Source organism: Ambystoma mexicanum, chromosome 2q (genome assembly GCF_040938575.1).
Source record: "Ambystoma mexicanum isolate Mex_15411 chromosome 2q, UKY_AmexF1_1, whole genome shotgun sequence".
NCBI lineage: Eukaryota > Metazoa > Chordata > Amphibia > Caudata > Ambystomatidae > Ambystoma > Ambystoma mexicanum.
Genome location: NC_090924.1, coordinates 410492368 through 410517549, shown reverse-complemented (window position 1 = coordinate 410517549; position 25182 = coordinate 410492368). Strand labels below are relative to the sequence as shown.

The window sequence follows — 25182 nt, the reverse complement described above, 5'->3', positions numbered from 1 at the left end:
GCATGTGTGGATGTGTGTCCATGAATGAGAGGAGTCTGTGCTCACATATGGGGGGTACAGTACATTCACATCGCATCCTGTCATGTGTACACTCACCTCCATCAGAAGTGGTACCCACGCCGAGCTCCATGCTGCCTACTCCCTCTATTGACTCGACGGCAATCATGTTAGCGCACGTCTCCTCCCATTCCTTCATCCGGATTGGGGATCCATCTCCACCAGCACTGGCAATGCGGTGGTTCTCAGCCAGGATGCCCCTCACCCGCAGCCTGAGGTCGTCCCACCTCTTCCTGCATTCGCGCACAGTGCGCGTGCTGGTGCCCACTGCACTGACTTTGGCAGCGACCTCCTCCCAGATGGCTTTCTTCCTCAACAGGGTTGGCCGGCGCATGTCATTCGCGAAGACCACCTCAGCATTCTCCGCAAGGGTCTGTGTCAACATCACCAATTCCTCATTGGTGTATTTTTCTTTGCGCTGCCTGTCAGTTGATTTCTTGAGTGCCTTAGGCATGATGCAGGTGTCCACAATTGTTTGGCACGGCTCACGAATCAATACAGGTCCAGGGGGCAGAGGATGGCAATGGATTGTGTTTTTAAAGATGGCCGCCGGGCTCTTTCCCGTTCCGGCGCGATGACGCTATTTCCGGTTCCGCAATTTTACGGTCACCGCTAATAGCGGTGACCGCTAATGGCGGTCACCGCAATTTGCATGTAGCGTGAGGGCGGAGGTGCTATCTGCACTTTCGTCAAAGCCGGTAAGGGACTTTTTTGGGACTTTTGCGGCATGGCGGTAGGGTCATTACCGGCATGGCGCTATGCTCGTGTCCGCGTACTCGTAATGGTACGTAATTAGCGCCCTCTTACGAGGGCGGACACGTTAATAGCGCCATGCCGCTAATATGCGGTTTTTAGCGCACAACGTGTAATGAGGCCCTTAGAGAATTTCAGTGGGAGTGTGACTTTTTATTGCTGACTAGTCACTTACAACTTGAATTGTTTACCCCGAACATTGTATGTGTCGCCACTAACTTAACATTTCACTCAGGGCTAGTTTAAGAGCCTGAGTTAAAGACTGTCACTTCATTAAGCCAGGAGTCCAGACAATGTTTAGCAACAACTTCACTAATACAGTTGCACCAGAAGTGAGACAATTATGCTGCAGATCATTCAGCAGTGTCAGCCAAAAACACCACTTCTACAATAGCCCAATAATGATGAACACACTCAATACCATAGATATACGAGCATCTGGAACCCTCCCACCACTGCATCACCTGACCATTCTATTATCACGCTTCATGCCGGAGTCCAGCCTCTTGCTTGCAAGACAAGCGTTTGCCCTGGGCGTTGCCCTGGAGCTACCCTCCCAGAAAAATGAAAAGCGATCAAAGAGCCAACAACAATACCCTTTTTTTGGCTTCCGCCATTAAAATACAATACAAAATGTATAAATACATATAGTTAAACAGACACATTACACTAAACCCTGTAAATAAAAAATCACTAATCGAATCGTTGACGCATTGGTGCATCAATAACACATGCCACATCATAGTTAATCTGTAAATCATGAGCTGTCGAGGAACTGAGAAGGGAAAGTGGAGGCACATATTTTTACAAAAATACCACAGTAACTTTGAGTGGGACTGATCCATCGCCAGAGAATGCTTACCTGCGATAATGTACTCTCGATTGAAGTTGTCGGAATTAATGGTAATTTCACAGGAGGTCCCAGCCATTGTACTGACGAAGGTCATGGTTTTAAAATTCTCAGAGCCTTTCAATACCTAACACAAGACATGAACAATGACTTGGCATGTTAGTAAACCTTCAAACATTAAATTCGATTTTGGCTGTGCAGCTGCCGAAGAAGCATGTGGACAAACTCAAATCCTACTCTCCCTTCTTTCATCAGGACCACAGACACTTGATTGAACAGAAAAAGATTTCGGGGGAATATGTGCATTGAAACAGCTCACCGGCATTACCACGTGCAAAGGTTTTCTGTGCATTTTTTAATGCATAGTATTTGTTAACAATGATGTCCAGGGTGGGTTGCACCAAGCAGTAGTAGCCCACTGCCAGCGTTCATAGACCTGAGTGACGCAAAGTCCTTTAACAAAGGTCGGTAGAGCACTTAAGAATTGGTACAAGCCTTGTGCAATTGTTTCTGTTTTTAGGGAACGGGTTTTTGAAAGGGGGTACCCCCAAAAAGAAAGCAATCTACAAATAATGTTGCCCACTATGTAAATTGAAGAGAGTGCTCATTCAGAAACAAGCAGGAACTTTTATAATTTCAGTGCAGGCATAGGGCGGGAAAAACACATCATTTAAGAATACATAGTAGATAATTATGGGTTCGGTGGGAGGAGGCCAGAGACAAATGAGGTATGGGAGGAGTATTCCACAGGGAAGAATGAAGGTGGTGACAGCGGAGGATGGGGGCAGGGGAGATGAAAAGAGAGAGAGAGAGAGAGAGAGAGAGAGAGAGAGATAAACAGCCAGATTGCAACATGTGCTTATACCACGAGAAAAAGCATGCACTCCGAGCTTACTCAAGGGTTAAAATCGCCAAGCTTGGTGCTAATGTAAAGTACATTGCAAATCCTCGATTTTAAGAATTTGACATTATATACATACATATGTACTGTAAGGGAGGAGAGGTCGTTTTGCCCCCCCTGTACATTCTGCACTAAAGGGAACTAGTGCTCATGCAATCACGGGAAGACGTCCCCCTTGCTTCTCCCTCGCGACAGAGGAAAAGAGCCATTGTGTCACACATCTAGACTCCATTTTGTGCAGCACCCGACTCCATTTTTGGAATAGGCAGCACTATGATCTCTGTGAAGCCTCCTCCCTCTCTTCCAGCGCCGCGCACAGCTAAGGCTGATGGCTCCCACCTCCTCCTCCTGTGCCTGCAACACCAAAGCTCATTCCTCACGGCTGCTCTAGTGCAAATTGTTACAACTAGAAATTGTGTTCTTTCTCTCTTACTCTGAGATCATTGCCCTGTGTGTGACCGTGGCACATCCTGGCTTGTAAATTCATCCATCTCCACAATCCTGCTCCTGCTCCTCTCACCCCCACCTTTTGAGGTTATTGCCTACACAACATATTGCCCCCACAGTCTTCCTTTCATGTAGAAGAAGTGTGACCCTTCCAACTGACCACCTTAAAGTGCCCCCAATATAACAAATCCTGTGTAATCATATATTCTGCCTGAACCAACACCTATCAATCCCCTCACTCAAGCCCTGGGGCATCCTGGTGAATACATTCTAGATCAAGCCCCCTGATTCAGCACCTGGAGGGCGAGACTCTTGCTCTCTCTGCCCTTACAAAGGCCCAAAGCAGGAATGTGTGTATACACGTCTACAATTTACAGGCGACCCTGCATTCTGTTAAACGGTTTATGTTTTATAATTACTCATTGCATGTCAGTAATGTTACGTAGCTTAGCTTAGAGAGAACAATTGCCGCTTGTGGACCCAACATGAACTTCACACCACCTAGATGAGCCCAGCCAACCCACATGCCACACAAAGCACCAGCTCTGCATCAACCAATCCTGTGGCACTGCCCCTATATATTGTATATGGTCACTAGGTAAACAACCAATGGACTTGTGCTATTCACCCCTATATTGTTCGTCATTTATGAAGTTTTCTTCTGTATAAGAATGTGTTATTTCTGTATTGTTGGCAGATCGCTCTCGGAAGCAGCAGAGACCTCTGCGTGCCTCACTTTTTATCTGATAAACTTTTATTTTACTCACAACTTTCTCCTGGTCTCATTCCCTACTGGGGTGTGTCCTTTGCTATAAGTTTATATCGGTTGTTGGGGAATGACCACCTTCACTTGGTGACCCCTGTGAAGTGATTGGAGTTGCTCCGGGATTACCCCCATGCCTTGTGGCGAGATCCAGGATGCTCCCATCAAGACTACTGTGACCTACGGCTGACCAGTAGTTAAGAGCGTACGGCCCAGAGAGGTTCCAAGGGTCCCGGCATTGCAAATACCCAACTGCTCACCAGAGCCGGGCACAGCTTGATTGGGGAACGGCACCCATATTGGGGATAGACCATGAACGGAGGCTCTCGGATCACCTTGGACACGTGAGTATTGGTTGCAAGAAAATCAAAAGAGGGAACATTGACGGGATAACAAGTTAAACTAAAAATAGTGAGGGAATGGCCTAGGAGTCGGATAAGATATGCATGTGACTGCATGAGTGCTGACTAGTGTGCTTTTCTTCTTTCCTTACTGATGAGGCCCAACAAGGCCAATACATGTTTGGGGATGCGTGTAGTCTTGTGCAGAAGGGATGTGACCTAGCAGTTCGGGCTGGACTGCCCCTTTTGGGGTGGGACCAAGCCTGATTTGCATATGGTCTTTCCCCTTCTGTAATGGCTTGGCAGGCAAAGAACGATGGTCTGGAGGGTTGCCCCAAGCAATGCCATTGGTTAAGATTCAGTCTAAACCTTCCAGCCATCACCTCTTTGTTTTTGCTTTCTCACCCCGAGTGGGACGGATATGCCCAGAGGTGGATCCCGTGCCTGCTGGGCCTAGAGATCCAAGCTACTCCTCACTGATGAGGCCCAACAAGGCTGAAACAAGCATGGGGATGCTTGTGGTCTCGTGCAGAAGGGATGTGAACTAGCAGTTCGGGCTGGACTGCCTCTTTTGGGGTGGGACCAAGCCTGATTTGCATATGGTCTTTCCCCTTCTGTAATGGCTTGGCAGGCGAAGAACGATGGTCTGGAGGGTTGCCCCGAGCAATGCCAGTGGTTAAGATTCAGTCTAAACTTTCCAGCCATCACCTCTTTGTTTTTGCTTTGTCACCCCAAGTCAGACGGTATACCCAGACGTGGGTCCCGTGACGACTGCTGGGCCTAGAGACCCAAGCTACTCCTCACTGATGAGGCCCAACAAGGCCGAAACATGTTTGGGGATGCTTGTAGTCTCGTGCAGAACGGATGTGAACTAGCAGTTCGGGCTGGACTGCCCCTTTTGGGGTGGGACCAAGCCTGATTTGCATATGATCTTTCCCCTTCTGTAATGGCTTGGCAGGCAAAGAACAATGGTCTGGAGGGTTGCCCCGAGCAATGCCAGTGGTTAAGATTCAGTCTAAACCTTCCACCTCTTTGTTTTTGTCTCGGAACGCCTTGGACACGTGAGTATTGGTTGCGAGAAAATCAAAAGAGGGAATATTGAAGGGCTAACAAGTTAAACTAGAAATAGTGAGGGAACGACCTAAGAGTCTGATAAGATATGCACGTGACTGCATGAGTGCTGACTAGTGTGCCTTTCTTCTTTCCTTACATGGCCATTAGGTTTTTTATATAAAGGTGACGGAATAAGAGGAAATATGGGAACCTAGCTCCGAAAGGGGGTGGAAGGCGATGCTGCATAGTACTGTCTCGACCAGTGCAGGGATATAAGTGTATAAAGGAATACTTAGGAGTCTTGTATAATCAATAGACTCGGGAGGTATTAGTACAATTTTTTTCTTGTGTGACCCACTCTTTTCGAGATTGGCCCAAAAGAGGCTCAGGGAGAGGTGAATGTGAAGAGTGAATGTAGGGATAGGAGAAACACAGGAGCCTCTTAAAAAGGGGAAAGGATTATAGATAAGGGTTCGCAAATACATGTTTTTGTTCAGTGTTGTTAGTTGGATACGTCTGTTCGTTAAAACTTGTGTCTGTTAAATGGTGTTTTGTGTCAATGGTTTTTGATTATTGTTATGAATTGATCGAGGAACGAAAAGGTGTAAATTACAGATTTCGAATTACAAAGTTGAAAGTTACATGCTAAAGTGATTTACGGTCGGCTGACTTACTTGTTGTCGTTACTTATGCACACGCACACGCACGCATGCAGGCGACAAGAAACAGCTTTGGGAGGGGATACCCCCTTTTTGCATATTTGTGAACACCTTCCCCTGTAGTGTGAAAAAATTAAGAAGTATCATGAGCAATGGCTGACAGAAATTAAGGGGGAAGGGTCATCTCCAATTTGGCCAGAGGGAGGATCATTTGATAAAAGGGTATTGGATCTCCTGGCGACACATTTATTGGCCGAATACAAGGGTAAACAGCTCCAAAATAGATGGTAGGTTTTAGATCTTTGGAGGATGTTTGAATAAACACCTCCTGTGAGTGACAAGGAAAAAGAAATATCGCTTGAAGTAGTGACTGCACCGGAGGGAGGAGGGAGAAAACCTGACAATGGGGAGCCCATCAAGTTGTACCCGCTATTGACTAGGCCCGATGAAGGATATAGCGACCCATTGTATTTGCCTCGGCTGAGCGCACCGCTGAGCCCACCTGCAGCACCCCCTCCCCCGTATGATCCCAAAGGCTTGTACGGCCCAACATGTGCACCTCCGTTTAACATAGCGAAGCTCACTAGGGACCTAGAGGTACAACTAACCACTACCCAAGCAGAGTTATCCAGGCTAAGATCATTGTGCGAGAGATCCCAAATGCTGCCAGCGGGTGGACAGACGCTGTCGCCCCCTCTGCTCAAAAAGGGCACTGTCCTTGCAGAAGATGAATGGAAGTCTGGGGACTTCTTCTTCCGCATCGATAACACTCCAAACAGAATATTGCGAATAGAACAGGGGGGCGACCAGGCAAGCAAGGAACAAGGAAGTGTGACATCAGACAGGGAAGCAGAAGAATGCTGGAGCGATCTAGATGAATATGAGGAAGGAGCAGCTGCAGCGGGTCTACCGTTGCCACAGCGAACACCAAAGGAAGAAGGGGAGCTAAGGGAAAGATGGCAGGGAAAAAGAAGAAAGGTAAAACAGCAAGTAAGGCAAGAGGCAAAACAAAGTTACGCATGCATCTCATCCACAAAGGAGCGGGAGGCCCCATTATGTACCTTGTGTTAGGCAGAATCACCTGCAGTAACCTTTGGGAACACTACAGGCAATTAGGACTACAGATGTAAGCACAATTTCACCTTTAGTACAACCCTGTACTACACATTAAAGTGGTAGCGATGGCTGAGCAGCCAGACTTATCTCAAGAGTTTAAGTGAGCAGTAGAACAAGTTACACAAAGGACCAATAATACAGTGATTCAAATATACCCTTACTCAAGGTTTCTTGGTAAAAGAAAATACATTTATTTACACATTGACTTAGAAAACATTACACTAGCACAAGCAGCTCAATATCACACACTAATAAACCACAAAAATCCAACCGGAAAGTAAATGAACAAGTTTAGCTCCAAAATGAAGTGGGAGCAAAATGGAACTTCAGATACTTAGAAAAGGGAGGAAAAGACAAGAATAGACAGCCAAAATACATTCATAGGCAGGGCAAAGGGTTTTAGTTACATACAACCAGCAATTCTTCTCAACAGGCCTGGGCCAAAGTCAATGAGTCGTTTGTCTAAGTTAGCACAATTCTCGTATATAACGGTTAAGTCTTTGCCATGGAGATTAGAAGAATTTGGCTAGGTGAATAGTTTAACGAATGTTTAGGGAAGGGCAAGCCTTCGTAGTTAAGGAAAATTTCACACACTTTCTCGATGGCCAAAAAGATATCCGGACCGCGTTTGCACAGTACCTTTGAAATGAAGAAAGCTGTAGCTGAGGCAGTTGTTCCTGGTAGTTCGAGCATATCTCGCTGTTCCTGTGCTTCAGTCGTGGGGACAAGGAGGACGTCGGGAGGTTCCTGCACTGCCCAGGGAAGAGGCCAAAAGCTGTAGCAAGACATCGGTTTTAAGGTTGGAGTGCCTTAAAGGTCCCCTGGTTTCCTTCCCTCTGTCTATCCGGTTTTCAAACACTGTTGAAAATTCGACCAGAATAGGATGGTATCCAGGTGTCGAGGTGGCTTGCAAGTTGGTTGTTCCCACCAAACTCAAGGAGAGAAGTTAACCTTGAAGGGCTTCTCTGTCGATTGGAAGTTCAGGCAATTTGGACCTGCAGCAGGGCTTCTCCGGTCGTCTAGGAGTTGCATCAGTCCTCTTCCTTCAGCTCGTCTTTGGTTCTTTCGTTCCAGTGGTCGACTCTGCTTTCCAAGTCCCAGAGACCCAGCAGGGTGGCTGTCCTTGCTGGACAGTGAGCCAGCCAATCACACCAGAGTGCATTCATGTCTCCTAGGAGACTAAGCACAGGGAGTTTCGGGCACCTCCCTCACATCATGTTCACCCCAGACACTCTGGCACCAGAGGAGGGCTTCATCGCAGAAGCCCACCAAAGGGGATGAACAAAGGGACCAAACCTGGTGTGGCACGCTGAGTTAAACACAAGAAGGACTTTTCCTAAAAGAAATGGTGAAAAAAGTTGACCAGAGTCTGTTTAAACAGATAGGTCAGGGCGCCATCTTGAAAAACATGGTTACCCTTGAATTTGGGCTACCATTGTTAGCGGTCACGAAAAATCACAGCAGTTGATCTAAATCACTGCCTCCAGCCATTTAAAATAGGAAAAGGTAACATTTTACTGTTACATGAGTGTTGTGACTGAGGGGAAGCTAAGCAACCCCTCTAGCACTCTATAGTAAGATAAGGTGTGCTAGGTCAGGAAATTTAAAGAGACTAGTAAAGTCAATTTATCTTTACAGGTCCTGAGAGACAGTAGTCATCTCAGGGAAGGTATTTAAACCTTTTGGGAGTCTGGAAAGACACCCCTGTGCCACTGCACTGAAGGTGCTGTGTGGCACACAGAAAAAGATGATGCCACTGGAGTTGTTTAAAACTCCATAACCAAAGAAAACAAAAGTAAAACACACCCAAAATACATGGAAGAGTGGGGGAAAAAAAGGCTCACACTCTTCCTAGGTAAAGAATTCAATCCCAGAAATCCAGCAAAGTTGCTGGGGGTCTCAAAAGGTAAGGGAAATTAGCACATTTGGAGAATTCTCCTTAACACCTTGGGCGTTGATGGACAAAAACAACCTATTGAAAACGCATCCACTGTCTGGGGGTGAGGGGGGCGGGGAAGTGGATATATGCCTTTGAGAAAAATACGGCAGGGGTCCCACTAGCAATAGGTGAAAGCGGGGTTCCCGGGAGTAACAATCGATTGTGACCGTCATGATGGGTCATCCTTTAACAACGTGAGAGCCCAGGTGTGGGATACGCTGCAGAGAACCTTCCCCCACACCCCCGATTTACACTCAGTGATGCAATGCACAATGGGGGACGAGGAGGAGACTGCACAATACATTCTTCACGTGCAAGAAATGTGGAGGGCGGAGACAGGCACAGCTTGGGACCAATCAACATCCCTTTTTTATTTCATTATCAAATGAGGCCTCCCGAAGGAGGTACAGAAGGCCCCAGATAAAACTGCTGGGATATAAGCGAAGGGCTGGCCTAAATAAAGAGTATCATATTACACCATTGTAGGAGGATCAAAGAAAGGGAAAAAGAAATTGCATAGGGAAGGGTGGCTGATGAAGCAAAGCTTGTGCAGACTAAGTTGATGAAAGTCGCAGCAGTAACAGCGACCCAACCATCTGAAAGGCAGGGGCATGGGGAGGAGGGGCCAGTATTATTACAGGCAAGGATGACAGCAACATGGGCAGTAAACGGACTGGAGCAATGGGCCAGAGATGAACAGTGTGAGGGGCCCCGGTGGCAGGGAAGACTGGCAAGAGGCAGAGGTGGGTAGACGGGACAAAGAGGATGTTATGAGACAAGGGCCCCGAGGAGGAGGACAAGGCACGTGTTGGACTTGTGGAAAGTGGCCACTTTTCAAGGGAATGTCGCTTCCGACCCATGGGATACTATCAGAATACACAACGATTTGGCCACGAGCAGCATTTCGGTCACTTCCACCCAGGCAGCCCATACGGATTACCCATGGGAGGTTCCGGACAGAGGCATCAGTATGATAACACTTACCAACAAGGACCCCAAGCACCTCCACAAAGGCCCCAAGAACAACAACAAGGGATACAACAGAGGTTGACACGTCAAAATTCAATGGGACACACACATACAAACCCTTTTGTGACAACAGTGAATGGTGCACCAGTGCCATTTCACGGAACCACCATGTTGGGGGGAAAGCGCTTTTTTGTTCCTGGGTACAAAAACCGACCGGGATTAGGACAGCCAACAGAGAGCATTTGCGTGTCCAGTCCTATCAACTACCCTACGTGCAGATGAGAAACCACTAGTGGGGGCGCAGATAGGAAACAAGCAGTTCATCTTTATGGTGGACTCAGGGGCAGAAAAATCATGCTTAGTGGAAGGACGATTTCCGCTGTCGGGCAAAAGTTTGGAGACACAGGGATTCTCTGGGGCAATTTTAAAAGTTCCTTACACTAAAGATTTGGATGTAACAGTGGGGGGGAAACAGTGCGAGCACCCGTACTATACGACAAAGACTCGTCGGTAAATTTGCTGGGTAGGGACCTCCTTAGTAAGCTCACTATGACCATTTCCTTTACCGAAAAGGGCGTGGTGTGCTCGACCCCGGGGGTATGTATCTTTAGAGCAATGCTACTGATCAATACCATAACAAACGAAATTGCAATGAGGGGGGTGCCCACAAATGTGGACATGTTTGTTTATGGGATACAAGTTTTGGTGAGAGTGGTGCCAGAAATAACACGCAAGGAATTGAGAGTACCATCTGACTTTATTTTTCACCCAGTTGCACCACCAGAGATTGTACCAGGCACTGTCCTCTCTTTAGATCTACAGGGAGTACAGGTCTCTGCAAAACATGTTGTGGCAATAGGACTGGACACGCACGGATGGGAATGGAAGACAGTGTAATGCATAGATCCAAACATAGCGCTACGCGATTTAACAGATGAGGAGCTGTTAACTGACAATGATGGGGAAATTATAATGGAAATTTGCATGCCATGTGATATAATGATTCAGAATAGACAAACGGTTAACCCCCTCATGGTCAGTGCACCTTCATCAATATTTGAGGAAGATATGCAACAGGTACCCGCAAACTTATGGACAACAGACCCACATGATGTAGGGCTTTTGCAAGAAGTTACACCAGTGAAAATAAAGCTTAAATTGGGAGTGGTGCTGCCCGGGTGAAGCAATTCCCCTTTTCCAGGGAAGCAGAGAAGGGAATAAAAGAAACGATAAATGCACTACTACAGCAAGGTATCATTGTACCATCTAATTAACCTTGTAACACAGTGATTTATCCTATTAAGAAAGCGAGGGCTGGGGCTTGGAGAATGATACAGGATCTCTGCCCACTTAATGACATTATACAGAAAGAGTTCCCCCTCCTGCATCCATTTTGTGTAACATTCCAAAACCGGCCACATGCTTCACAGTGGTAGATCTGAAAAATGTTTTTTTCTCTGTACCACTGGACCCTAGCTCACAGTTCTTAACAGCATTTACCCTGAGGGGGGGGAGGTATGAACATTGCAGATTGCCCCAGGGATTTTGTGAAAGTCAGAGTATATTTAACAGAATTTTGCACGAATATCTTGGAAACATTGATGTGAAAAGCACAGTAATTCATTACGTAGATGACCTCCTGATTTGCAGTGAAAGTGAAGAGCAATGTAGGGCTGACTCTATAACATTGTTAATCTTGTTAGCTTAGAATGGGTGCAAGTAAGACAAAGGGAAGTTGCAATACTGTCTAGCAGAGGTCTGTATCTGGGACAACTGATACCCAAAGATGGTAAATGAAAAATACCAGACAGAGCACGAATAATACGTGCAACAATAAGGCCCAAAACTGTAAAAGACATGCAGAAGTTTCTTGGCATATGTAACTATTGCCGAGCTTGGATTCTTGATTAAGCCGCATACACGAGGCCCCTATTACAAGCACTAAAGGAGGCACAAAAAGAAAGAACAGCAGTAACATGTACACAGAAAATGAACACTGCCTTTAACACACTGAGAGATCTTATTTTAGCAGCACCCGTCTTGGTGACCCCAGACTATGATCGAGAGATTTACTTATTTTCACACTGTAATGGAACACTAATGACAGCTGTACTGACACAAAAGACTTCCCTGGGCCACAAGCCATTGGCCTATTACAGCGGTACTCTCGACTCTGTGATGCAATAGCACTTTGCGTGCAAACAGGCCCATGCAGCAGCCACCTTTGCAATTGAAAAAAGCACCAGTGACACTATTTGTTGAACACTCTTTGCTCGCCATACTGGAGTGAACAAAATCAACACTCACAACACAGCGAGCAACAGCATATGAAATTATACTCTCCAGCACAAACATGCATGTAGTACATTGTAAAACTGTAAACCCAGCCACATTAATCACTGAGCCATGCACGGTAGAGGACATGCAATCACACGATTGTGCCACATATGAGGGGGAGGGTGACAACATTCCCAAGGCAAGTGAAAATGCTCTAGAAGAAGGTGAAATTTACTTCATGGATGAGTCAGCATCCATTGATCAAGAGACAGGTGAAAAACATGTGGGTGCAGCAGTAGTGAGAATGGAAGAAGGAGAATATGAGATCATAGTGGAAAAAAGACTCCCCTCCCAGTATTCGGCACAGGCAGCAGAATTAATAGAATTAATTGAAGCATTGAAGCATTACACACGGCAAAAGTATGTGCTGTACAATTTATTCAGATTCAGCTTACGTGACAACCACGGTACATGCTGGGTTGCCCTGATGGAGAAGGAGGGGGTTCAGGAGAGCAGATGGGTTGCCAGTGCAATGTGCCCAACTATTAAATGATCCGATATAAGCACTAGCAGGGCCATCAGTGATTGCCTTGGTGAAATGCCAGGCACATACCAACAACAGTGACGCAATATCATTAGGAAACACAGCAGCATATGCTGCTGCAAAGCAGGCCGCATACTTTCAACAGAACCAGGCAGTGGACTGTCTAGTTGCAAGTAATGTGCAAGAGGAAAAGGAAGAGGATTATAACTCACTGCCCATATCACAAGTGATTGAATTACAAAAGCACGCCACAGCAGAAGAACAAGAACTGTGGTCAAGGAGGGTGTATAAATAATCATCAACTGATCTCTTATGGTGGCAGGAAATAACAGGGAAGGTGGTAATGCCTGTAGAATTATTGCACATAACGTTCCAACAACTGCACTTCCCTGCACACACAGCAAAGCAACACATAGCAGCAGACATCCAAGAAGAATGGTTTGTGCCCAACTTGCAGGAACATTTGACAAAAATGACAATTGGTTGTATAACATGCCAAACATACAATTCTGGAATGATATTGAGAACGTTGAGGGGAACGCTACCTCACCCCGTCAGGCCCTTCCGCGAAATGCACATAGATTGCGTGGACATGGGGGAGAGGTGCAACGGAGCAAGGTATTTAATAGTAGTGGTATGCCCATTTTCACGCTGGGTGGAAGCAGGTCCTTGTGCACACCCGGATTCGAAATGTGCAGCAAAGTTTCTTGTGAGAGAAGTGTTTCCAAGCTGGGGCATGTGTGATGTCATATGGTCCTATAATGGGACCTATTTTGTGAATCACCTTTTTAAAGAAGTAACAGCCCTGCTAGGGGTAAAGCACAAATTATGTTCGATTTACCACCTCAAGCAAACGGAATTGGACAAGAAAATAAATGGTCTCCTAAAGAGCAGATTGTCCAAACGGTGTCACAGCTTAAAGAAAAAATTGGTGTATTGCCTGCCCCTAGCACTGTTCCAGCTCAGAACTCAACCAAATAAAGACCGCCATTTGTCCCCGCATGAAATAGTGACAGGTAGACGCATTCAGACACTGCTGTCCCTAGTAAGAAGAGCATCTGATACTCACAGAGCTGCCACAACCCTAGGGGATGAATTCAGAGAATACTTAACCCAAATTACAAGAGCGGTAAGAAGTATAGCTAAACTGGTGGCCCGTCCATTCACGCGAGAAAATGAAACAGACACAAACACAGCTGCAGCAGACAGTCCCACATCTCCTTTAATGCCTGGAGAACTTGTGTAAGTGCGCAGTTTTGTACGGAGATGGAACTCTCCAGGATTTCATGGTCATTACGAAGTAATATACTGCACACCATCTGCGGTAAAGGTTAAGGGCCTGAAATATTGGATACACCTGTCTGACATTAAAAAAGCACATGGAAGCACAATGCAGCAAAATGAACAAGAAGTGGCTGTACGATAAAGAGATACATTGAAAAAAAAGTTAACATATATGAGTATAGAACAGCATGTTTTTTTGAAAATATACAAACAACTGTAATATATCTGATGATGACTGCGTAACGATAAGAAATGTCTAACTCGCTCTCTCTCTCTCTCTCTCTCTCTCTCTCTCTCTCTCTCTCTCTCTCTCTCACTCTTTCACTATCTCCCTCTCCATCTCTATCTCCATCTCCTTCTCCTTCCGTACCTAGTACAATGTTGATGTTTAACAAAATATGTTTCTTCAATGCACTTAAAACGTTTTTGTCCACTCTATAGGAGTTACGAGTTACTATACCAGAGAGTGAAGGACTAGACGACACAACGAGAATGTCAGATAGTAGTAGGGAAAATATTTATGTTAGTAGAGGGTACTGGTATGAGTGCGGCCTCACTTTTGTAGCTATCGTTTTCTCAGCAACGTTGTTCTGTCTGGGTCTCTATTGGTCTATTTCTTTTATCATTTATCATGCAAAAGAAAGGTGGTCTGGGTCTCTATTGGTCTATTTCTTTTATCATTTATCATGCAAAAGAAAGGTGGGGTGGCAAAAGCTAATAGTAGAAGGCACTGAATTAATATGGGAAGGGCTAAAAACCATATGGCATCACAATACCTCAGAGAGCGACCTAAACCTGACAACGTTGCACAAGAACCGCTCTGTACATTCCCCATTGTTTACATATTCAGAAATTACCCACAATGAGAATGTACTGAATGTTTATGATGAAGAGAATTTGATTTCTGACTTATTAATGTAATCATATGTGTACACACAGACAACCGATGAACCTACCTCGAATGAAGAATGCACGCACTTTATGACCCCTATGACCGAAACACCTACCCCACGCATGTATTCTACCTCACAGTCCTTGCAAAGCACCACCAAACCAAATGATGAAGTGTGCTCAGGGATTTTGTCAGGGATTTTTCCTATACGATATCAAAAGTTAATGAAGTTTCACAATGATCGAGGGGGGAACAAGAGGCGGAAAAGGGGGGTGGAAGGTAAGAGATATGATGCTTATCATGGCCTGGCGCTAGATGCGGTAGAGGATCCCTGTCATCCTCATCAGTCAAATAAATGGTATTCTGACATGAGTGCAATGGGCAAGAAGACAACAAATGAAAGTTGCTTTGTGTGTTCCCTGATACCTCACTCATCAGGAACACCTAAAGTCCTGATACTCCAGGAAACATCATTGACAGATGCCCAGTGTCTCGCTCATCTAGCAGTTTGTAGAATTCGGAGTACCTTCCAGGTGCACATGGTAGCATTGCAACTGTTGCAGAATGAGAAAACTTGTTACAGCAAACCTCAAGGAGTACTCTGCATAAAAGAACCATTTTTTGTTATAAAAGGGACAATGGGCCTCATTAGGACCCAGGCGGACTTCGCGGTGCTAAATGCACCGCGAAGCATGGCGGAAAGCCGCCGATAGCGCCATGGGGGTTGGCGGATTTACCGCCCCATTCCGACCTCGGCGGAGCGGTAAATCCCCAATCCCCATTCTGCCCTTCCCCATTCCCATTTTTGCCCCATAGGGTATAATGGGAGTGGGGAAGGAGTTAATTACGCCACCGTAAAATACGGTGGCGTAATTAACAACGAGGTCCCGTAGCGCCATGGTTTTCTCCGCCTGGTAAAACCAGGCGGAAAAGGCCGCCATGGCGCTACGGGAACTCGTAGTATGGCGGAGAGGTACGCCATGCACTACGCTGGCGTAACACCCTCTCCGCCAGGGTCCTAATGAGGCCCAATGTATTCAGAAAGCAAGTGGCAGGAAGAAACAGTGATGTGTAAAGCAGAAGCACTGAGAGGACTGTCAGAAGAAAAATTCCAATGGGTCGAAAAAACATGCACTCCAATATGGTCCCAACACGTTACCAAACTGACCTGGGTGACAGCTTTCGAAAAACCCATCAAGACCCAACGCGAAGTGCAATACAAACTTTGTTTTCACGGAACAGGAAAAATGGGGTCAAACAAACATTGCAACAACACCCTTAACCTCCCCGGCATGAAGAAAGGCACAGCCGCCTTAATGGACACTTATTGGGTATGTGGCAAACAAGCGTACCTGCACCTCCCACCATCATGGAGAGGTACCTGTGCTCTGGCCAGGGGTGGACTGGCCTATAGGAAACTCTGGAGATTTCCCGGTGGGCCTCTGCACCCTGGGCCTCTTTTGTGTGGTATTTCCAAATTTTCTCATAGAAAAGCATTGGGCTTACTGAAAATGTGTCATATAGGGCCACTTGGAACTTTATTTCCAGGGCCTCTTTTGGTCCCCAGTAATTATTTCCAGGGCCTCTTTTAGTTCCCAGTCCACCCCTGGCTCTGGCCACCCTGCATTCAGCTCTAATGGTGATCCCGGCGAGCCATGTGCAGGGGGAGAGGGTGCCTGCCGGGATGACTCCCGCATCCCAGTCCACAACCGAAGAACCCCCCTGTATGACATCCTGTTGGAGGATAAGCTGCAAGACAGAGTATCCCGCAAGAAGAGAGCATCAAACTACATTTCCAAAGACTTTTCCGAGCTCCTGGCACAAATACTGGACCAATTTAAACTTTTCAATGCAGCAGAGACATTTTTTGCATCACTCATACCAAGCATTCAGATGCGAGCAAATGCCAAATGGCTGCAGATCATACAGTGGGAGCTGAACCAGTTGGTGAACGACACAGAAGAAGGGTTCAACATCATCAAGGTGGAACTAAGAGCATTGCAGCTGATGGTGATGCAGAACAGTTATGTCTTGGACCTCCTCGCGGCAATGGAAGGCAGTGTTTCCCGAAAAATCGGGAGCGCATGTTGCACGTTCGTACCTTCTGCCGATGCTGACATTGCGACACTATCATACATGATAACTGCAATGTACAATCTCAGAGAAAGAATGAAGAAAGAAGGCGGTGTGCAATCAAGTGACTGGTTTGATTACATTTTTGACTGGATACCTTCCTGGTTTGGGACTGCGATGAACATACTTGTCCCTATCATAGTATTTTTGCTAATGATTTTTTGTGTGCCAGGTAGGCGTTCGATGTTGTGCAAAATCTATGCCTATTAGTGCAATGATGATGGTGACACTGGGCAACCCTGCAATTGTGCCTCAGGTTATGAAAGATGTCCAAATCCAAACAGGAGATAACCACAACCCAAATATCGCATGACAGCTGTATATCATAACACCAGGGATAGGGTGGACAACTTATACCACACAACCATTAAGGAGCCCCATGAACTACAATGGTTTAGGGAGGTGTGGGTGGACCTGGATGAGGACGGGGGATGTATATACATGACTTGTGCTCCTGATGAGTATGCCAGTAGGGGCCAGAGCTTGAGAAGCATATGTAGGGCTTGGATGCCCATAAAGGAAACTCCCGCATGGGATGAAGTGGTAAAGGAGGCTGAATGCCGCAGAAGTGCTAATAACAATAAAAACTAATTTGTTACTTTAGAAGTAACAAAAGGGGGAATGTAACAGAGGAGAGGTTGTTTTACCCGCCCTGTACATTCTGCACTAAAGGGAACTAGTGCTCATGCAATCGCGGGTGGCGTCCCCCTTGCTTCTCCCTGGTGACAGAGGAAAAGAGCCATTGTGCAACAAATCTAGACTCCATTTTGTGCAGCACCCAACTCCATTTTTGGACTAGGTTGCACTATGATCTCTGCGAAACCTCCTCTCCCTCTATCAGTGCCGCGCACAGCTAATGCTGATAGCCCCCGCCTCCTCCTCCCGTGCCTGCAACGCTAAAGCTCATTTCTCACAGATGCTCTAGCACAAATTATTACAACTAGAAATTGTGCTCTTTCTCTTTTCCTCTGAGATCACTGCCCTGTGTGTGAACGCGGCGCATCCTTGCTTGTAAATTCATCCATCTCAACAAACCTGCTCTTACTCCTCTCAACCCCACCTTTGGAAGTTACTGCACCCCATTCTTTCTTTCATGTAGCAGATGTGTGACCCTTCCAACTGACCACCTTAAAGTGCCCCCAATATTCTGCCTGAACCAACACCTATCAATCCCCTCACTCAAGCCCTGGGGCATCCTGGTGAATACATTCTAGATCAAGCCCCCTGATACAGCACCTGGAGGGCGAGACCCTCGCTCTCTCTGCCCTTACAAAGGCCCAAAGCAGGAACGTGTGTATACACTTCTACAATTTACAGGCGACCCTGCATTCTGTTATACAGTTTATGTTTTATAATCACTCATTGCATTCAGTAATGTTATGTAGCTTAGCTTAGAGAGAACAATCGCCACTTGTGGACCCGACCTGACCTTCACACCACCCAGATGAGCCCAGCTGACAAATGTGCTGCACAAAGAACCAGCTCTGCATCAACCAATCCTGTAACAATGCCCCTGTATATTGTATATGGTCACTAGGCAACCACCCAATGGACCCAATGGACTCTATTCACCCCCTATATTGTTTGTCTTTGTTTTTTCCGTATAAGAATGTGTTAATTCTGTATTGTTGGCAGAACGCTCTCAGAAGCAGCAGAGTCCTCTGCGTGCCTCATTTTCTATCTGATAAACTTTTACTTTACTCACAACCTTTCTCCTGGTCTCATTCCCTACTGGGGTGTGTCCTTTACTATAAGTTTATACTGGTTGTTGGGGAATGACGACCTTCAGTACCTAAAGGCCCATTTAGATTGCCATTTAACAATAATGTTTTGCTCCACTTCTTGAACATATCTCCTCTGTTCCTACATCTTGCAATGTCGACAGACCTTTTTCATGCATTTTGAGGACCACGAAATGAGTTAATTATCTGAGATGCTGGTGATAAAAACAGAAGACCAAGAAGCTGCAAGTTCTCTTTGCTGTGGTATTAATCTACCGTCACACCTCTATCTTATGGATAGGTATGGGAGCATTCAGTAAACTAGAAAGTGACTCGTGGAGTTCAGTGAAAACAACAATCTTCTTCATACTAATCAATTATGTTTCTGGCCCCTCAGGAGCACTAAGGCCCGCTTATTAGTTATGACATACACAATTCTAAAGGCATTACTACAAAATAGCATACGTGTGTCAGTTCAAGGAAAACCCAAACCCCTCAGATTTCAGTGACTTCAAGCAACTCCAACTTGTTGGGCTTTTCCAGTCCCTACCTCACATCTCTAGAGGTGCGGATATAGGACAGCCGACAGCCACGTTTGAAGAAATAGGAGAAAACCCATAGAGCACTAGAGAGTGAACAGAATTTGTCTAGTCGAGGGGGGTAGTGTAGGATTGTAATCAGTCAGGTTAGAGTAGTTTGAAGTCAATGATATGGCAAAGCTAGAATTCGGGGGTTATTGGGGATTGGAGCACATTTTTTGTTGATGAAGAGGAATTATTTTGCTTTGGGAGACAGCATGCCAAAAGAATTCTTATTCAATCTTTATTTTTGTGGGCAGAGAGCACACCAAACCATTGTCAGGCACCCATCTTTTATGTAGGTGGAAAGAGACCAAGCTAAAGCTTTTTGGACACACAGTCCTTTTCTAGGTAGTGGAGAGCATGCTAAAACATTGTTTGGCCCACACCATTTATGTAGGTGTGAAGGGTTCTATGTGATTTGCTCAAAAAGAATCAATTGAATTCAATTTCTTGGGTAGATCCTGCTGCAAAAATATACGGGGGAGAACCCGCACACCCCCCACCTAACCCTCCTGCAGTAGTTATTACCCTAAACCCACCCCTCACATACATTTGGGCCAAAATTCATTGGAAAGAATTTGATCAAATCAAATTTGATTAATTCTCCCAGGGCAAAACCTTCCGATCCCAGAGGGAAGAGATCATGCCAAAGCATTCTTAGTCCTACATTCATTTTATACACAGAGCAGGTCACTCCAAGCCATTCTATGCAGATATAATTTAACAGGAGAGCACGCCAAAACATTCTCAGTCACATATCAGTTGGGTAAGTAGTGAGAGAGCACACAAAACATTGCTAGGCATATGTTAATTCTACATGTGAAGGAGTGCATGTCAATTAATTTTTAGTCATAAATTATTTTATAGGTGAAGGAAAGCACACCAAAATAGTCTTCAGCTCACATCATTTTTGTAGGTGAGAGAGAGAATGCCAGATCGTTCTTAGTGACACATTAATTGTATAGGCTGAGGAGAATGCATGCCAGGGAATTCTTACTCACAACCTTATGTTATAGGTGATGGAGAGAGAAGGTCAAATCATTCTTAGGCACACATCATTTTTGTAGGTGGGATGAGAGCATCTCAAACCATTCATAGTTATGTGTCATTTTATAGGTTGAGGTGGTGTACGAAAAAACATTCTAATAGAAACATAATTTTAGTAGGCGGAAGAGACCACGGCGAAGCATTTTTAGTGGCATGTCATTTTATAGGCAGAGAATGGACAGCAAAAGCATTCTTAGGCACACATTGTTTTGTAGTTGGGAAGAGAGCATTCTTAGTCACACATAATTGTATAGGCAGAGTGCACTGCAAACCATTTTAGTCACACATCACCTTTTTAGGTGAAGAGAGAACGAACCAAAGCATTCTTAATCACACATTCATTTCATAGGTGAATGGGAGCATGCCAAAGCATTATTAGTCGTGCATCTTTTAAAAGGTGTAGGTGAGCATACAAAAACATTCTTAGATTCATGTAATTTTTGTAGGTGGGAAGAGAACATGCAAAAGCATGTGTTCTCTCACATACATTTATAGGTGGAGGAGAGAACAAGCCAAAACATTCTTAGGTATGTCATGCTAGTAGATGGGAAGAGAGCAAATCCAAACTTTCTTATTCACATGTCATTTAATAGGCAGAGGAGAGCATGTTATTTGTGTAATTGGGAAGAAAGAATGCCAAATTATTCTTAGTGACACATTTATTTTATAGACTGAGAATAGGGCACACCAAAGCATTGTTAGTAACACAATAATTTTATAGTGAGAAGTAGAAGTAGAGAGCATGCCAGACACACATAATTTTTTAAGACTGTAAGAGTACAAGCCAAAGCCTTCATAAACATACATCATTTTATAGGGTGAGGAGGGAGCATGGCAAAACATTCTTAGGCATACATTGTTTTTGTAGATGCATTCTTAGTTTTGCATTTTTTTAGGTGGAGGAGAGAAAGCCAAAACATTCTGAGGTGCATACCATTTTTTCTTTCCGAAGGGAGCTTGAAACGCATCCTTGTAAACATTATGTGTGACAACCATTTGAAAAACAAACTTACCTGTACCTACAGTAGGGACGATATAAACTTCTTAGATATGGAAATCTTCATTATGTATAATAAAAATGGAACTACAACATTTAGGAAGTCCAGAGAGGTTGAGAGGTTGATTCCATCCTACTTGCAGGGAGTGCTCATTAACAAAGTACAATAGTGAATAAACCTAAAGGTGAAATGCTCAGATCCAGGAGGAATTGTACGGATATAGAAGACTTTGAAAAAGAAGCAACCATGATAGGGGATGGATTCAAAAAGAGAGGTTACCTAGATAAAAATATCCCAGAGGCCATCAAGAAGGCAAGGATTTCAGATAGATCAAAATTGCTAACCCGAAAAACTAAATACAATTCCACTAACAGCAAGCTTTTAAGGTTTGTCACTAAACACTAAGCCCACAAGAATACTATCTACATGATTTTAACAAAATGCTGCAATATTTTACTTCTTGAACTTGAGTGAATATGTCACAGGCAAACTTGACTGGTTTTGAAAAAATCAGAGACTATTGCATTCAGAACTAGTCCCAGGTGTATGCAAGCTTACACCAAGGGCATCCATGACAATTGACTGATCATACCTAGAGGTTGCTTTAAATGCAGTACATGCAACATGTGTACCTATTGTGATGAATCCCATGGAGTCAACACTGAAACCCAGCCTGAAGTCTCCTCCCATGTGGACAGGGGAAGGCAGCCGCTACCTGATCCTGACCCTGGGGGTGTTATCATGAGGGAGAATCACATGGGATGGGATGGCTGTTGGAGGGATCTGGTGACTCCATTTGGAGAAACATGATTTTCTCCCCTTCTCTGTGGGAAAGATCCCATAATTCCAGAGTTCCTGCTGGCATATTGTCATTATTCAAATGCCAGGTTAGAACACAGATCTATGTCTTAATTTATTATTTTCAGGGAGTCTGTGGCAGACCAGGATATATTGATGGACATATTCCTTCTGTCCTGTAGTGACTCTGAGAAATAATACTGCAAAGAGAGGGGGTTGGACTCTGGCTGCCTCTTCCTCTGAGACACTAACAGGTGTCGCGCTAGCATACATGAAACCAAGTCTACGCTAGTAAGACTTGTGATTTTTTGTAATAGGACCCAACAACAATTTTTCACGGGTGCTTAAGAATTTTTATTTGGGACACACCCCAAAAGATTTTTTAAAAACATAGACAAACTAAAAGTCCATTGTCACAAATTGTATTATTCATTATATTGTATCGGCATATAATGTCAACAACACTTAGTCGTTAATACAACAAAGATTATCAAATGCAATATTATTGTTCATGCACTGAGAAGGAGTCCACATGCGTGAGTAAATAGTGGTGGAGTTACCGCGCATGTGTGGGAAAAGAAAGTGTACGTGCGTTCATGGCTGGGATACTGTTGCTATGTCACGTCAGAGATGGGCGTTGTCTGTCTGCACAGTGGATTAGTCTCGTGATTTGCATTGTATACAGATGGGCTGTGTAGTCCATGTGTTTTCAACAGTACAGTACAGTCTGCATTTCATACATTTTGAGATTGAATTTCAGTAATACAGAGCACGTACATGTGTATTTTGATTAATACAAACATGCGGACATTAACATACATAGAATTTTGCCTCATATCCTATGTAACATGATAATTGGTAGAAGAGGAAAGTAGGGAAGAATACTAATGGGAGGTAAATTAGAAAAGAAAAAAAAAAAAAGGTTCCACTGTATGCAGATGTTTAATCCATTCTTCACCGTATCTAATCTGTGGATCCATTTCTGTTCCAATTTTCTCAGGGCTAGGTCTCTGTCACCTCCTCGCTCCTTTTCATCTATGGTTTGGATGATCGCCCATTGAAAGTCTGTATATTTATGTTTAAGTTTGCTGAAGTGGGCCACTAAAGGTTTGGACTCAACAACGTTTTTTAAGCATGATCTATGTTCGCAAATACGTTGCCTCACCTCTCTTTTACTTTTGCCGATGTATAATAGATCACAGGGGCACCGTATTACGTAAATACTCCACTTGGTACGGCAGTTGGTGAAGGTTTTGTACTTCCATTCCAGGCCATTAAGCGAGATGGTTTTTTGATCCTTTGTCAAATTGCATACTGAGCAGTTGCCACATCTGTGATGTCCAATGACAGGGGGGAGATCCCATAGGTTGGTCTGACTGGATTTTTTTGTGGAGTCTGGGTATGTGTGTACTAGGCGATCCTTTATGTTCTTGCTTCTTTTAAATGCGAATCTAGGCTTTTCGGGGCTAAAATCTTCTGTTTGTAGAAGTTTCCAATTTGATAGCACCGATTTTCGAATGCAATTACTTATTGGGGTAAAGGTGGTGACACATGTCATTTTTTCAGCGTGTTCCACTCTCGGTCTCTTCGTAAGACATGTTTCCCTACTCATATGCCTTGCTGTCCTACGTGCTTTACGTATAATATTCGGTGGGTACCCTCTTGCTTTTAGACGAAATTCTAGGTCCTTTCCATTTTTGTCATATTCTGGTAGGGTGGTACAGTTTCTCCGTATCCTGAGAAATTGACCGAAAGGGAGGTTTTCTCTGAGTGATTGTGGATGAAAGCTTTCAAAATTTAACAGTGTGTTTTTGTCTGTTGGTTTTCTGTAGAGGGTAGTGACGAGATTACCTTCTTCTGTAGTTTGGATGTTGAGATCCAGGAAGGGTATACTGTCGTTGTTTGACTTCATGGTGAATTTGATGCACGGGTCTACGGTGTTGAGCCAGGTGTGGAAAGTTTCTAATTCCGCACGGGTGCCTCTCCAGACGGTGAAAACATCATCGATGTATCTGACCCAACCGATTAGGTTTTGTTTATATACGTTGTCTACGTTGTAAATGTGCTTGCTTTCCAAATTGTCCATGTATAGGTTTGCTATATCCGGAGCGAATGTTGAACCCATACTGGTTCCTCTTATTTGTTTAAAGTATTTGCCTTGGCACATGAAGAAGTTTTCTGTGAGAGCTATCCGTAGAAAAACCTTCACTGCTGGGACAAACACCACAAACAACACCAGCAGCTAAAACAACCTCTACCTCAGACTTAGACACTCTGTTGCAAAAAAAGAAAAAACTAGTCCGCACAGAATCACATGGACTGCTCATGCTAGAGTATCTAAAAAACGGAGTTATACCAGAAGGCCTGCAAATTAAAAACATACCGAGGGTCCTGGATCTCAACATCCAAACTACAGAAGAAGGTAATCTCGTCACTACCCTCTACAGAAAACCAACAGACAAAAACACACTGTTAAATTTTGAAAGCTTTCATCCACAATCACTCAGAGAAAACCTCCCTTTCGGTCAATTTCTCAGGATACGGAGAAACTGTACCACCCTACCAGAATATGACAAAAATGGAAAGGACCTAGAATTTCGTCTAAAAGCAAGAGGGTACCCACCGAATATTATACGTAGAGCACGTAGGACAGCAAGGCATATGAGTAGGGAAACATGTCTTACGAAGAGACCGAGAGTGGAACACGCTGAAAAAATGACATGTGTCACCACCTTTACCCCAATAAGTAATTGCATTCGAAAATCGGTGCTATCAAATTGGAAACTTCTACAAACAGAAGATTTTAGCCCCGAAAAGCCTAGATTCGCATTTAAAAGAAGCAAGAACATAAAGGATCGCCTAGTACACACATACCCAGACTCCACAAAAAAATCCAGTCAGACCAACCTATGGGATCTCCCCCCTGTCATTGGACATCACAGATGTGGCAACTGCTCAGTATGCAATTTGACAAAGGATCAAAAAACCATCTCGCTTAATGGCCTGGAATGGAAGTACAAAACCTTCACCAACTGCCGTACCAAGTGGAGTATTTACGT

General features: G+C 44.6%; 1 protein-coding gene across 2 annotated transcripts in view; it reads right to left on the bottom strand.

Moving 5' to 3' along the window:
• LOC138569458 (metalloproteinase inhibitor 1-like) overlaps positions 1-25182 on the bottom strand; it is a 132228-nt gene that overhangs the window by 27798 nt on the left and 79248 nt on the right. For both annotated transcript variants that reach the window (XM_069647441.1, XM_069647440.1), the window contains exon 5: positions 1673-1787. In XM_069647441.1, coding sequence (XP_069503542.1) covers positions 1673-1787 — 115 coding nt within the window. The remainder of the gene's footprint in view (positions 1-1672; positions 1788-25182) is intronic.